The sequence below is a fragment of the Python bivittatus genome, unplaced genomic scaffold (genome assembly GCF_059951505.1).
Source record: "Python bivittatus isolate LINGU-HERP-01145 unplaced genomic scaffold, Pbiv_v1 ctg000020_np1212, whole genome shotgun sequence".
Taxonomy (NCBI): domain Eukaryota; kingdom Metazoa; phylum Chordata; class Lepidosauria; order Squamata; family Pythonidae; genus Python; species Python bivittatus.
Window position 1 is genome coordinate 67868400 of NW_028277030.1, and position 15180 is coordinate 67883579.

A 15180-nucleotide genomic window follows, 5' to 3' on the forward strand; every position below is an offset into this window, starting at 1 on the left:
TCTGACCTTGGCTGATCTTGAAAAAGCTAAGCAGGGTTGGACCTGGCTAGTACTTGAATGGCAGATTACCAGGAAATCACAGGCAATGGTAAACCAACTTCTGTAACATTTCCAAAAACATTGGGTAGTCAACTTTAACTTAAATGTATTCAGTGGTGCTCATCTTAGTCCCTAAATGGATTGTTTTAATGTGTTCCAGAAGTTGCATCTGGAATGTTGCAAGGGTGCAAGAGAAATCTTCTGCCCCCACTTTTTCTTTTAGTTTACTAGACCGCCCCCCCCCCCCGAAACCTGCGTGCGTTTTAAAAGAGATCACTGCGCCCGAGGCATTCACTTCACGAGTATTTCCAGGATTCCATTCAGCGGCTAGAACTTTACCGGGCGATGGAGTTTTGGGGGTGATTTTATGAAACGTCTTCCAGCTCTTAGACTGTTAGAGCGCCCAAGTTTTACACTCTTCTGCTGCTTGTTGTGGCTTGGAAAGACTCCCACCTTCACTCTCTAGGCAAGATCGAGTAGTTACTCTTTTATCTCCTCTCCACTCCAGGCGTGTACAGCACCCGCTCCCACGCTCGGCCCCCCCCCCCCCCATTAATTCTCGCTAAGCCTCCCTCTTTCGAAGACTTTCCCGACTGTTCTTTGTCTTGTGACTTCTCAGCCCCCATGGAACAAGCTGAGGGCAGGAGAGCAAAAGTAGCGGCGGCGAAGGCGACAGGGGCGTGTCCGTCCGCGGTCCCCTCCCTAGTGACAGCCAGGGCTTCGCCGCCTCCTCTTTTCCTCAGAGGCGCAGCGTCTGCCTGCTCTCATACTCCTTGCGCTCGCCGGGAGGGCCGAACAAGAGCGGGAGAGCGCGCGCGGGAGCAAGAGCGCAGGGTTGGCCGCTATGGGGCGGGCGCCTTGGCTTCCACTCTTGCTCCTCACCGTCGCCCTGAGCCGGTGCGGCTCTTTACTTTTGCAGCCCCGGCGGCCGCAGCAGCGCCAGCACCAGCAACAAACAGCGCCGCAACAACGAGGTACAGTAAGATTTGGCGGCATAGAAATTGTTCCCTAAAGAGTAGTGCATCTCTGAGGGGCTTCTGGCAAAAATACAACACACTTCGGTTGCTGCATCTCCCTCTCCCCTCCTTTGCTTCTCCCTTCTGCTCTTCTCCCCCTGTTGGGCTCTGGATCTCCTTTCCATGACAGCCATGAAGAAAAGTGGTGACATCTCCCTCCCCCGAGTAGCATCAGTATACGGTCCAAACAGAGACCAAGTTTCCCTTTGAGAAGCTGGACTTCCAGTTTGTATTTGGGAGAGTGATGTCAGCTCTCTCTGGCTTGGTTCTGTTTTTAGAGGGAATATGATTTCTTAAAAAATCTCATCTTGGGCCTGCCACAGAACAAAATACAATTTTCAGAGAAATGGGGTCTTTGCAAATAGAACTCCCTCTCCACATTAATTATTTCAAGCTGCTTTGAGATTATAAATCTAGATCCGTTAAGAAGGATTTTGAATTCTAATGCTGGCAAGAATATTAATAATAATAATGGTATGAGAACTGGGTAATTATGGAAGTTTTCTATAGAAAGAAAAGACTTTGTCCAGTATATATATAAAAAAGTCATATTTCCAAAGGGCTCAGATTTCAGTCAAGTTCAGGCTAAACTTATGGTGATAATTCCAAGATGTGACAATCAATAAAAGCGAAACAAAGCAAAGCCTCATCTGTTATTGTCTCTGTAATAATATAATTGTATGGTATCATTTGATTTTATTGTGGATGTGGCAAAATAATCAATAGGAAAGGAGAAAACCGTTTAGGAGGGTAATGTGAACAAAAACAGTTCTAGAATGATCTAAGATACCTGTAGCTTGATGTTAAGTTTCAGTGCACTAAAGTGATTGCAGTAAGGCTTGTTGGGATGGGGAAACTTAATTAAAATAGCTTGAATAATAAAGACCTGTGAATTTTTGTAGTAATCTCAAAGTAATCAAAAACTTCCAGTATCTAGGGATTTTCTGTCCATCTCACTTTTTGGTGAGAGGATTAGATGGTTGTGATGTATTATCCCTTTTCAAAAACCTCAAGCAACTGTTTTTTTTAATACCAATTTTAACCCATAGAAGATTATTTGATTATAGCTGCAGCTTTTTACAAATGTACTTGTGGATAAGTACAACTGAAATCAGTGGAAATTAATTGGAAGTAAAATTGCAAAGGATTTGGGTTGCATATATCTTAATATAATTTAAACTAATATAGAATAGGGGGGAAAAGCATCTCTCAGACATAGTGGCTACATTTGGAAATTGAATCACGGGAAAACAGGAACAGTAACTTGCATTTTAAAATAGCACATTAAAAATCATTGGAACATATATTCAGTACTGCTGACCTTTAAGCTTCAGACAAGGAGTAATTTTCAGCTATAGAAATACTTAGACATTTTTGTCACCTCTCATAGTGCTGATGTTGTTATTTATAGATCATTGTACATGGCACTTTAAAGGAAGAAAGGTCCTGGCCCCAATGAGTTTACAGTCTCGATTTCAACACTGTGGAGGGACAGAGGGCAAACAGCAAGATGGAGGGAAAAGAAGAACAGGAAAGTAGAAGATTGTGAGCCAATGCAGTTGGGATGTAAATTAATAGGAGTCATGGAAAAGATAGAGCTGAATGATGTGAAGAAAAAGAACAAGAAGGAATCATATATGTCAGTTTATTTAGTGTGGGCAGCCTGATTTTAAATAGAAACCAGATATTGCTGATATATTTCAGAGTCACAGATCCATGTAAGCATACTTATTTGCCAGTGACCATCACAACCCAACTGTGAAATTTGTAATATATAAAAAAACTTGAGGCTGAGATGCTAACTGAACACCAGCCTTAACATAGTGTTAGTTATGTGCCATCTGTTCCTCCTCCTTCTCCTTCTGAAATGATTGCTGTTCCCCTATATACTGTATGTCACATGATAGAACATTTCAACATTTTACATATAAGTAATATGAGTGGTAGTGAAAATCCGTGATCAAGGAGGGTCATTGGTACAGATCAAGAATTGATTTTATTTAATCTAACTTTTCCTCTCAAGAGTTTTAGGAGACAAAGCTAATAACAGAAATAATTCCTTCTACTTTCATACAATGGCCTATATGTTAGATCTGGCTGAAAGAGAGTACCTGGTCCAAGGTCCCATGATAAACCAGTCCTGCCTTAGGCGTATCTACATGACGTTGACCTAGTCAGTCTCCTTCAGCCCTAGAAAGAAGACAGCGGCAAAACACTTTTGAGAAATGTTGTCAAGAAAACTGCATAGAATTACCTAGGCATTTGCTAGGAGTCAAGACTGACTTGAAGGAAACCCCCCTTCCCCTCAAAAAAGAAAAGAAAGTTGAAAGAGGTAATTGCAAGAAGGCCAATGTTCAAGGAACCTCCTGGAGACTGAGTAGGATAGAGGAAGACATATGCACACTTTCCATCATTTACTGAATCTAAATAATAAAAGGATACTGTTTCCCGTTGTTTCCTGATAGTCTTGTATCTTTTTCCACCCCTTGGGTCTTGGCATCCCACAGTGCCTCCTGCTTCTGTTACAGGATGAACTTCTGGGAAGATTCCATGAGTAGATAGATTTAATAGGTTAAATGCTAAATCATACAAAGGTTTCATCTCATTTCCTGGTCAGCTAGTATTCTGAAACTTTTTAAAGATGTGCAAAGGAGACTTTTCTGAAGACCCACTCTCATAAAGGCCCAATTTTTCCTTTAATTGTTCATTACTCTCTTAGTTTTAGAACAAGTAATGATACATCTTTTTAACTTGTGCTTTCTTTATATTTTTTATTTTCTGTTTCTGCAGAAAACTAATAATAGAAAAACAACACAGAATACAACTGTAATATAGCCTTTTTCTGAGGCTTAATCCACCCTTTTTCAACCAAGTGCGCTAAGATATGTCAAATGACAACACCAGTCTTCTTAGCTACTATGCTAGTTTATAATTCTATATTTATGGTCCTAAAACATCTGTGCCCTAAAACATCTGTAGCTTTTCCCCACTAGGTTGGGGAAAGGTACTCAAATTCTTATCTCAATCATGCATTCAAAACCTAGTATAATAGTTACTGTGCTTGTTCTCAGTGAGGAGACGTTAATCCATACTGAAGAATAAACCTATCATAGTGTGAAATGACACTTTAAGACATTTAGGGGTGTGTGTATGTGCACATGCGCATGCATATATAAATTCGAACCATCTTTTAGGCATTTTTGGTCATTATATCCTTAAGACTTCTGCAGGATTTCTGGATTGTCATTAAAATATAGAATTCTAGCACATCTTGCATCTCAGACAATTCAACTTTTAAAGTTGTTTAGAGACATCTGTGGTCAAAAACCTGGACTTAATTTAGTATTTAGGTCATTGTTTCATATGTTATTTGTTCTTTTGTTGACTGAAATATTCTCCCCTACCCACACTTAGAGGATTTTTAGACTGTATCAGGTTGGCTTAAGAAAAACTATATTGTAGAGTACTGCAGATTTAGATTTTTTGGGGTGGGGGGGAGAGGGTGTTCTGTATCCGTTTTCTGCAGAAGCAAAAATGAAACATGCCCAAAAGATACAGAACAAAACATGCTGTACACTTTGTTGCCTCCTCCAGAGTATTGGAATGAAACTTGTGGGAGTGGAGAAAATACATAATGCAGTTCACTTGACTTTAAACAATTGATATTTCACATTAAGTTATGGCATACTTCCTGAATCTGACATTATTTTAAGTTTCAGATACTACCTCTTGCAGATTTTGAAATAGAGCATTCAGTTCAAATATTCAGAATTTATTATTTATGTTCTAGTGTTTTAGACTCAAACTTGATTTGTGACATCCTGATCTGTATTGGTACTTTATTAGCAAGTTAGATATACGTTAGGTTATTTTTTGCAAAATTTTAAAAGGACTTGGTATCCAACTGTGGGCCACCTGTTCAAAACTGGAATCATAACACAAACCATGTGGGTGTCTAAATATAAAATTCCATCAACATTTACTTGGAACATTCAAATTATTTCATTATGTTTGAATCTTTGGTTTTAATATTATTGCTAAATAACATTTTATTAAATAGTCATTGTAGAATTATTTTGATTTTTTTAATTGAGGTTTTAATCTTGCACTGTGTATTTTGTTTATTTTGTGTTCTATAATTAATGTGCATTACACTGAGTAAACATTTGAGTAATACCTTACAACCTGGGCCTATGGCTGTGAATACAGATTTCATCCTCAGAAGAAAGGGGACAGTGATTTGTAGTAGGAAAACCTTGCTCCTTGCAAGATTGGTAATATATTTGCTGGAAATACCTCTTTCAGATCACCCATTCATGTCCTTTACTAGCTTTTACATAAGAATGCAAAGGTTGCATATTCCCTTAGTGGCTAATAGGATAGGTATTAATGTGGCCTGTGATTCTTCTGCTTCCCTGTTATATAATATATACAGGTTAGTGCAAGGTGGGCAATCCATAAACAATGGCCTAGATGCTACGTAGTAGCAACCCATTGGCGTTCTCCAAATAATCTGATATTCTGCCATTAAAATTTGATACAAACAGCCAATTTGTGTTGCACAATGTTTTTCTCTCTGTCTTGGTTAAAAATAAGAGTAGGAATGGGAGTTGCAGGCCATTCTGAGACAGACTGCTTCTGTTTCCAACCTTTGAATCCACTGCAACAAAACGGGCCGAAATTGCATAATTTGGCTGCTTTAATGGATGGGAAATGTTTATAAGCACCGAAATGTAAGCAGTTTGCCTCCCAAAGGCCAGATACACCCATTCAAAGCCTTAACTGTGTCCCCAAAAGGGAAAAAAAAAAATCAAAAATATTAGCTTCTTTCTTTTTGATCGTCAGGATGAGTTGTAGCTCCAGACCAAGGAAAATTGCCTACCCCTGCTTTAGTGCAATTCGTTTAGGGATAACCACTTAAAGATGGAATACAGGGAATCCTTTTCATTGATGCAGCTCCTTGTCTCAATAAAAGAAAGGTGCGATTTTATCCTCCCTTGCATCTCTTTCTTTCTTCCCAACTGAAAGATATTCTGAAGCAGGAAGGAGAAGGAAGATTTGGGTGGAGGTGGAATTGGATTCTGCGTTGGAAGCGTTTTCTGTAAAGTATAAGAAGATGCTTATTTCTGTTGAAGCCAGTGAAACTCCTAGCAGTTAGCTTTGCTTGTTTGTTTTTTTAATACAATAGGCTCATATTTTTAAAAATGAACAATTTAACGCATTTTAAATAATGGGTTGGATCCCCCAGGCCAGCCCTTCAAGGTAGTCCAGACCAGGAAACCAAAATAAGAATCCTAATATAACCTTTATTGTAAGGTTACAGTAACAGATTCTTGCCAGTCTGAAAGGGCTTCCCCTCCCCCCACCTTTACGTTCCAGAGAACTAGGGAGGGTCCCTTCTGAGGCGCTTTCTCCACTCCCATCCTCATTTGGACTCAGATTTCTCTTATCAGACTGTGGCTCTTCCTCCTGTCTCTCAAGGTTATTCATTCTCACATCCCATTCATTGATTGCTTGGATCATAAGGAGCGTAATGAAGATCTTTTAACATCTTTACTGCAATATGTAGCATCATAAATATATCTAGCATAAAATTATGATACGAAGATGCTTATAATACGATCCATGTATATTTTTATATAGAATTGTGTATTTATTTATTTATTTATTTATATTTATATATATGCCCATCTCCCATACTTGACTCTGTAATCTCATGTTCCAGTTACATATTATGAAAAGTAAAAGGGAGGCAACTGCCTTACAGGCATATTCATTCCTCTTCATTGGAATGCCAGTCTTTTAAAAAGATTGCTATATGCGTGCAGTTTTTTTTTATTGGTACAAGATGATACAACAGAGTTAAATCAGTACTTTGGCTAGGATAATCTGAGTAGCGGCTAGGGCGGTCACAGAAATTAGCAGGTAGGAGTGCAGAATCCTAGAGTAGTCCAACTAGATAAATTCAACTTTGTTGTGCCTGATGCTTGTTTGCTCATAAGTGATTGTCTTATAGTTGTGTGAGTTTTTTGTGTTACATTCTTCTTTAAACATGTACATAGTATGATCTTTTTTCAAAATTCCAGTCCTTATTTTCAATGCCTTGTGGTATTTAAGCTGTTGGCCTGCTTCCTATTTTCTGTTTTTTAAAATAGAAGCACTGTATATCGAAGTGACAATTTGTGTTTAGGACAATACAGTGTTTTAGTGACAATGATACCCTGAAATTTGTTCACACTGCCATTCTGAAATGTAAGGTAATAAATATTTTTTGTACCACCGATCAAAGAAGATTGGTTAAATTCATGTGGAAGCAATATCCCTGAAGAACAATAAGTTCTGGAACTACCGTGATGCATGCAGATTTTATATACTGGGTTTTAGAACAACACAACATAAATGAAATGGCAACTGCATTTGAAAACACTGTGATCAGCAACAGTAAATATCAGTGATTTGCAAAAGGGTAGCATGCCATTTGATGTTCATTGTATCAACTTTTTTAATCAAGAGAGAATGAAGTCGTTTAAAGAAGGTGATCTTTTTCATCATTTCAGACCTTTCATTGACCTAAAAAAGTATTAAACTGCCTCTAATAATGCAAATTAAATTTTCAGATTTTGCTGCGATTGAATGGTAAAGATACCCATCTGTCCATGTACACTCTCATGTGTCATCTAATGCATAAATCAAATTAGAAGTTAAGAAAGTTACAAAAAATTGTGACTTTGTCATACCATATGCCTGCACGGAATCTGTTGCATAAGTGCATAGGACATCATCCAGTGTCTCACAAACACAAAGAATATATTGAATGAGCATTTTTCTGCTGATATCCAAAAGTTTTTTTTTTTCTTCCCCTTCATATACGAAAACAAAAAAAGTGATGCAGCTAAAGGCTAGCAATTGGCCACTTTACTTCTCTACCTAGGGTGATACCATTAGACTGCCAACTTGCCACAGGACTGGATACAGCAGCAGCACTTGAGCTGGAGATTTCAAAAATGTGTTTATAATTCATGATAATGTTTCACAATATTTCATTGGATTATTATTGCTACAGCTGCTATAAGCATTATAATGACATTAGACTCTGACTCAAAAACTGAGTCTGGCAGTAAGCATAACCTTTATAAAATATGTGTATGTGATGTAATGAGGCCTCCATAAATGGCTGAGTGTTTTCATCAAGACGATCAACCACCCCCATATATTTCAGGACAGTGCTTGAATATATAGAAAAAATAAAATTTACAAATGAATATCTAAAAATAATTTTTTTGTTTTCTTCTCAGTTGAGATGCTGCTGTTGTTAACAAATTTAATAGATTAGGCAATACAGGTAGTCCTCAATTTATGACGGCAACTAGGACTGCAGGGATTGCTGTTGCTAAGGGATGAGGTCGTAAAACGCAACTGTATCACTTAGCAACAGTAATTCCTGCAGTCCCAGTTGCCGTTGTTAACTGAATCCCATGGTCATTAGTCAAGGCAACTTCCTGCCAGCTTCCCACAACCAAGTTAGTGGGGACGCTGGCAGGAAGTTGTAAGTTCCCGGTAGTTTGTAAGCAGGCAGGCTGGCAGGCAGGTAAGTGACTGCTGCCAGATGGGGGAGGGCGTGAGGGTGTGAGGGAGACATGGCAAGGCTCGGGGAGGGTGTGTAGTGGTGCATAGGGGTGTGCAAAGGTGTGAGGGAGGCTTGGCAAGGGTCAGGGAGGGTATGCAAGGATGTGTGAGGGTGTGCAAGGGTGCAAGGGAGGCACAGTGAGGATTGGAGATAATGCGTGAGGGTGTGAGGGAGGTGTGGTGAGGGTTGGGGAAGGTGCGCAGGGTGCATGAGTCACTGGCACAGTGCAAGCTGAAAAAAAAAGGCAGAAAGCAGCCGCAGAGCCGCAGCAGCTGAAGGGCTGCTTTTTTTTTTTCCTACCCCGCAGCACGAAGCCCAGCTCCATCCTGGCCCAGGAGCACAGTGTAAAGAGGCTTTTTGGCACGCCGCAGCTCTGGGGCTGGTTTCTGCTTTCTGCTTTCTGCTTTCTGCTTTTCTTTTCTTTTTTCTTTTTTCCTGCAGTGCGAACCCCAGCCCTAGCCCAGCCCAGCCCAGGAGCGCAGTGCAAAGGGGCTTTTTGGTGCACAGTGGCTCTGGGGCTGCTTTCTGCTGTTTTTTTTGGTTTGTTTGTTTCTTTGTTTTTGCAGCATGAAGCCCAGCCCAGCCCAGCCCAGCCCAGCCCAGCCCAGCCCAGCCCAGCCCAGCCCAGCCCAGCCCAGCCACCAGGCTGGGCACGCCTCATGAGCAGTGGGAGCAAGAAGATGGCAAAGGTCAGCTGGGGTGGTGGAGCACAGGGTAGCAAGGGGCTAAAAGGGCATAGTTGGGATGAGATAGGCGGGGGGGGGGAGTTGAAGCACCCCTGCAGTTGTAAGTGTGGGTAGGCTGTCAAGCGCCTGAATTTTGATCATGTGACCGCTGCAGCGGCTGTAACTTCAGCACAGATTGCAAGTCTCTTTGTTCAGCACTACCATAACTTTAAACAGTTGCTGAGATTGTAAATTGAGGACTACCTGTACAGCAGAATGACAGGGATGTACTCCCCCCTGTTCAATATGTCTAATTCCGTGTTTGTTCAAAGTTGAGTCTAAGGTCAGATTGAAATGGAGCTAGGACATCTGTTTCATTCAGCAAAAAACTGGGGTGTGTCAGCAGTTAGTACCTGGACAGCAGGCTCTGTAAGCCAAACCATTGTTGGAACTTGAACTATAATAAATTATAACCTCTGCAATCATTAGACTGAATGCTGATCTAGATTTTACAGGCATTGGGACTGTAGGAAAGGCTTAGAAGGAGGCTGAGGATCCACCAATCACCCTGCCCTGCCTTGTTACCATCCCCTCCCTCTTTTGAGGCATACCAAGATTGGACATCCTCAACCTTGGAAAAGCAGCTTTGGAAGTCAGTACAGAAGCAATAATGGAAACTGATACTGTATTCCTCTTTCAGAAGCAAGAAGATTCCTGATCTGGAAGGGTAGCAGTCCTATGTTACATGCTAATTCTAGATGAAGTCATTGGATTGTGGCCTAAATATAGTGACTAGCCCAAGGTCACCCAATTGGCTTCATGCCTAAGGCAGGACTAGAACTCACGGTCTCCCAGTTTCTGATCTGATGCCTTAACCACTACACCAAACTGGCTCTCTTCTTCCCTGATAGCTTCATAGATCAGCTCCTGCTGGAACTTATTTGAACAATAACTAGTGGCCTAATTGACTGGAGGCATTTATTTAATTGATTAAAAGACATTTAATCAGTTAATTGACTATTGCACGTTGGTATTTATGGCTAAAAAAGACATCATGCCTTTCTACAATGCATGTTTAGAATCCAAATATATAATGCTAATTGATACATATAAATTTATGCACACAATGAATATTTATATTAATTTTAGGAACATTATATTTTAGGTAGGCAATTCGTTTATTAAATATCTTGGAAAGATAGGGAGGAAGAACAATGATAGGTACCCCATAGTGTTTTCAGTAAGAAAGAAGATAAAGCAACTAAATATTTTCTGGGGACAGAAATATTAATCAGATTGTATTTGCTGTTCCTTATGCTAATTTTAATGTAATTATGTATCTTGTTATGTTATGTATTGTAAACAAACAAATGTTAGGTTCTGTGACAAGCTGGCTGAAAAACAAAGCCACGCATTGAATTAAGTATTGATAAGCTTTGCTGTAAGAACGAGGCAAGAGCAGTGCAAAACAAGTAGATCTTCCAGCTACTCTAAGTGGGATAAACCAAAGAACAACCAATGTAACTGAATGCTAAAATTATCAAACCATTTATGTTTCATAACAGTAGCATTTTTAAATGTTTGCATCACACATTACAATAATTTGTAAATTCAACAATGAAAATTGAAAATATTTTTTCTCTTTTTATGTTTTCTTTGTAAAATGTGATTGCCTATAGATACTTCTGATGTATTAATGATGATCTTCTCAGGATAATTATTGAAGATATTGCCAGTACCTACCAAAGCTCCATTGTTGGTTATTAATCTTCCAGAAATGATCTGTGAGTTCATTTTAAGAATTTCATTCTCCTCTAGCAGTTTGAAAACAGCATAATTTCTTTACATTTTGATAGTAATTGTAAATTCGTTCCAGAGGTATTAGATTTTTGTTCTATTAACAGTGCCTCTTGAAAGGAAAACAAAAAAATCTTTTATCCAAAGTTTTTTTTTTAAAGAAATCATTAATATACAACAAGACTGATAAAATCATATATTAACCTTTTTAATAATGGAGATTATTGCCAGCAGTGATCATGAGGTTCTGAGCTAATGTAGTTTGGCATCAAACTTTACCTAATTACAGACTTGCCTGGTGACATTTACAAGAAGCACGGTAACAGCGAATAAAGGTTTATCTCTTTCCTTCCAGACATGACTAGAGTGAATTTCAACCCCCACCGCAGTTAGGATATTTAAGGAGGGGGAAAACTCCTATGTTGCCAATGGGGACTTTTCTTAAGTGTTCTAGCTATGACAGAGGAGGTGAGGCGAATTTGGTTGCAGTAATACCAGAGAGAGGAAAGACATGCCTGTCTCCATGAGCATTACATATCTACCGAAAGGATTACCTCTGTGCCTATAGTTAGATAATGAAAAACTACACACAGCTACATACATGCACGTACACACATTAGCTTGGCCCTAAATCCAATATAAAAGGGAAAGTGCATCATTATCCTATACATGTTTATTTGAAAAGTAAATTACTCCACTTTGAGGGAAGGGATTCATAGCCTAAAATAACCAAAGCTGATTATGATAGCCAATCAGCTGGCCTCAATGACCAGTCAAGGTAATAGGATTCTGCTGCTGTGATCTTAATATGTATTACCTGTTCCTTTCCCCTTTGGAAGAAAGTAGTTTTTGGTTGGTGCCTAGACCAACTATAGTTTTATTCTCTAAAGCAGTATTTCTCTTGCAAACCTTCAGCTCTGTGAGTGTCAGTTTCCCAGGTTATCTTTCCCCAGTCATCTATTCACATTCTTCCTGATTCCTTGTGCTGATGCTTATACCAAAGTTGAAACAACAGTTGCATTGTTGTTATTATATTCAACACACCTTTTTCTCTTTTTCTCTTTCTCTCTTTCTTTCTTATATTTTCCCCACATATACAGTAAGTGGCAAAAATTGGTCTTTTTGAAGGAGCAATGATACACTGACCAAAGTGACAGAAGACACTTAAAGGCAACTTCTTTTGTGCATGGCAATAGATGTTATTTATGAAACTTCTGACTGCTAAAAACACCTATAATTTATCAGATATATTTAATATATCAAGAAACTTCTTGTTTAGAAAGTTTTTAAAGCAGTAAATAAAGGTTATTCTGCATTTGTCATTCTGGCAATATGATTTTCTATAATATAGAAAAGTGGGAAATGTTTCCCTCTCAGCTTTCTACAGTTTCAACAGGGGTAAAATAGGTTGCTTTCATAAAGAGGCTAGGAAACAAAACTGGACAGAATATAAAGATAAAAAGCAAATACATGTTTTCATTAGGTAACATATATTTCAGTGTATAAAATTGTGTTCAAAAGGTAATACATAGTAATAATATATTACTTGGTGAATGCTTTAAATACGATACTTAATTAGACCAAGGCTAATTCAGTATTTTGCTTTCTGTAGTGGTCAGCAATCAGATTTGTCTGAAGAGCTAAGTTGGACATAGTAAGTAGCTGCAGTGGAAACTGTGGCTCCCTAAAACAACTGTACACAGTATAAAATTAACCATAGGTGTGATATGACAATAGAAACTCCTGGATGAAAGTATTAGAAAAATTATTGAGCATTTGGCCTGTAATGGCTATCAGCCACAACTCTAGAGAAATGTGAAGACTGTCAAGTGATGGCAATATATGACTACCAAAACAACACATTTTGTAGCAATTTCTTTGTAGTTCTCAGTATTTGGAATGTAGTATCTTTGCTTAATTTGAAACTAGTTTGTGGATAAGATTAATCTACTACATTTTTTCCTTTCCAGTATTTTAAAGTGTTAGCAAAAACATGCTATTGTAAAACATTGTATTGAAATAAGATAGTCCTTAAAGAGGAATGCAATGCTATTATGAATAATCATGAATCATCAATGCAGCTTTCTGGCTAAAATGAATAATGTCAACTGCACCTTGGAACATCTGGTTTTAAAACTCTAAGGAACAAAAATGCTCATCATGTCCTCAGGATGTATCTTATTACCTGACCCTCTGGCGTTTAAACGGGCTTTGAAGACCTGACTCTTTCCTGAGGCACTGGGTTAGGAGAGATTGTGCCTTCTGAAGGAATTTTATTAATATATTCAGTACATTATCTCCAAGTTATCATCTTCTTTTTGCTTTTATTGTACTGGGTGTGTTTTTTAACTTGTACACCATCTAGAGCTGTTATGAGTTGAGTGGGATTATAAATTTGATAAATATATATAAATAAATGCATGAATATATCTTCTCTTTTTTCTGTTTAGCATTAGAAGTATTTCATATTATTAAAACCTTGCCACACCTACTGCAAAGAGAAATACCATCTACCAACCAAGGTGAGAGTATCCCATAGACAGCTGTTCAGTGTCTGCACTTCTTTTCCTACAGGAAGCAGAATTTCAGCCCCTATAGTTCAGGATATTTTTGAAAATGCATGAAATAGTAGCAATTGGGAAATATAGAAATGTATCAGTCTTGCTAGGAGACATAGGATGTCTTTCCTAACCAATGCAATCAGTGGATATATCCATATTCACCACTGGGTAGTTACTGTATACAGTTCTGTGAAAAAGTATTTGCCCCTTTATGAACTTCCTGAATGTTTATGTATATTTGCCAGTGAATATAATCAAAATTTCATGTGTGCCCTAATGATATATAAAGGGAGTCTGAGTGAATAAATTACACCAGAGTTTGTGCTATTCTCATTTATTTCATAAACAAGACATACAATCTGCAGCATGCAAGTATAAGAAAATAATCACTCCCCTACTTCAGTCAAGTCAGATAAAGGGATAATGAAGGCCTATTGTGGGAATATTCATTAAACAATGAGGGTTGATTTGGTCCAGTCCTACCCTATATAAATCTCTCAGACTTTGGCTCCCCTCACTGAAGATCTTGAGGAAGATGTCGTTTTGCAGATTCTAAAGGCACATCATGTTCTGTTCAAAAGAAATAATTGAAGACCTCTGTAAAAGGTCATTCATGCCTATCAGTCTGGAAAAGGTTACAAAATCATTTCTAAAGCTCTGGAGCTTAATCAATCTACAGTGAGAGACATAGTCTTGTGATGGAGAAGACTTGGAATCCAGTCAAAATCATTCTAAGACTGCAACATAAAAAGGAAACAGGAAATCACAAAGTATCCTAGAACTATATCCAGTGATCTGCAAACCTCTGTCACCTTGACCAAAGTTACTGTTCATGACTCCACCATCAGAAATAACAATGGGATTGGATTTCTGGGGAAGAAATGTTGGAGTGAAGATGGCTCCGCAAAAAGCCAAGTTGATGAGTACGGCGGAATGAAAAGCCAGTGAGTAGACTGGCTCTTTGATAATTCCTCTCTGGACAAGGAGAGGACTTGAGATCACCCTCAACTACTCCAGACAGCTGCTCCTTGTGAGGAGAGTTCAAGAAAGCCATCTCCAGCAGGTTTAGAACTCTGGGAGATGAAGGAATAGCTATCTCGTTCAAGCTGTGGTTGGTGCCTTTGAAAGGATACTATGTTCACATGCTCCCTTTTCTAATCACTTTCAGAAATTGCTTTTCAGCTATTATTCTTTTTTTTTTAGTTTGTATTAGTTTTTATTATTATAATTGTAAACTTTAATAAAATTACTTAAAAAATGTATAACAGTGGGATTAATGGGAATAGCAGGACAGAAGTAATTGTTCTTAAGAACATTGATGCTTATCACAAGTTTGCCATAAAGCACCTGAATAATCTTCCAAACTTCTAAAGGAACATTTGATGGACAGATGAGTCAAAAGAGGAAATATTGGGGCTCCATGATTTTGGTTATGTCTGGTGAAAACAAACACTGTGTTTCACAATATGAACCTC

General features: G+C 38.5%; 1 protein-coding gene across 4 annotated transcripts in view; it reads left to right on the forward strand.

The window, feature by feature from the left end:
• The first annotated feature begins 785 nt into the window (after nucleotides 1-785).
• The window catches only part of LAMA2 (laminin subunit alpha 2), a 426899-nt gene continuing 412504 nt past the window's right edge, over nucleotides 786-15180 (forward strand). For 3 of the 4 annotated variants that reach the window (XM_088140685.1, XM_088140689.1, XM_088140691.1), the window contains exon 1: nucleotides 789-1013. In XM_088140685.1, coding sequence (XP_087996811.1) covers nucleotides 884-1013 — 130 coding nt within the window. In that variant the 5' untranslated portion in view covers nucleotides 789-883. Of the gene's footprint in view, nucleotides 1014-15180 lie in introns of all 4 variants that reach the window. The other variant, XM_088140697.1, reaches the window with a different exon arrangement.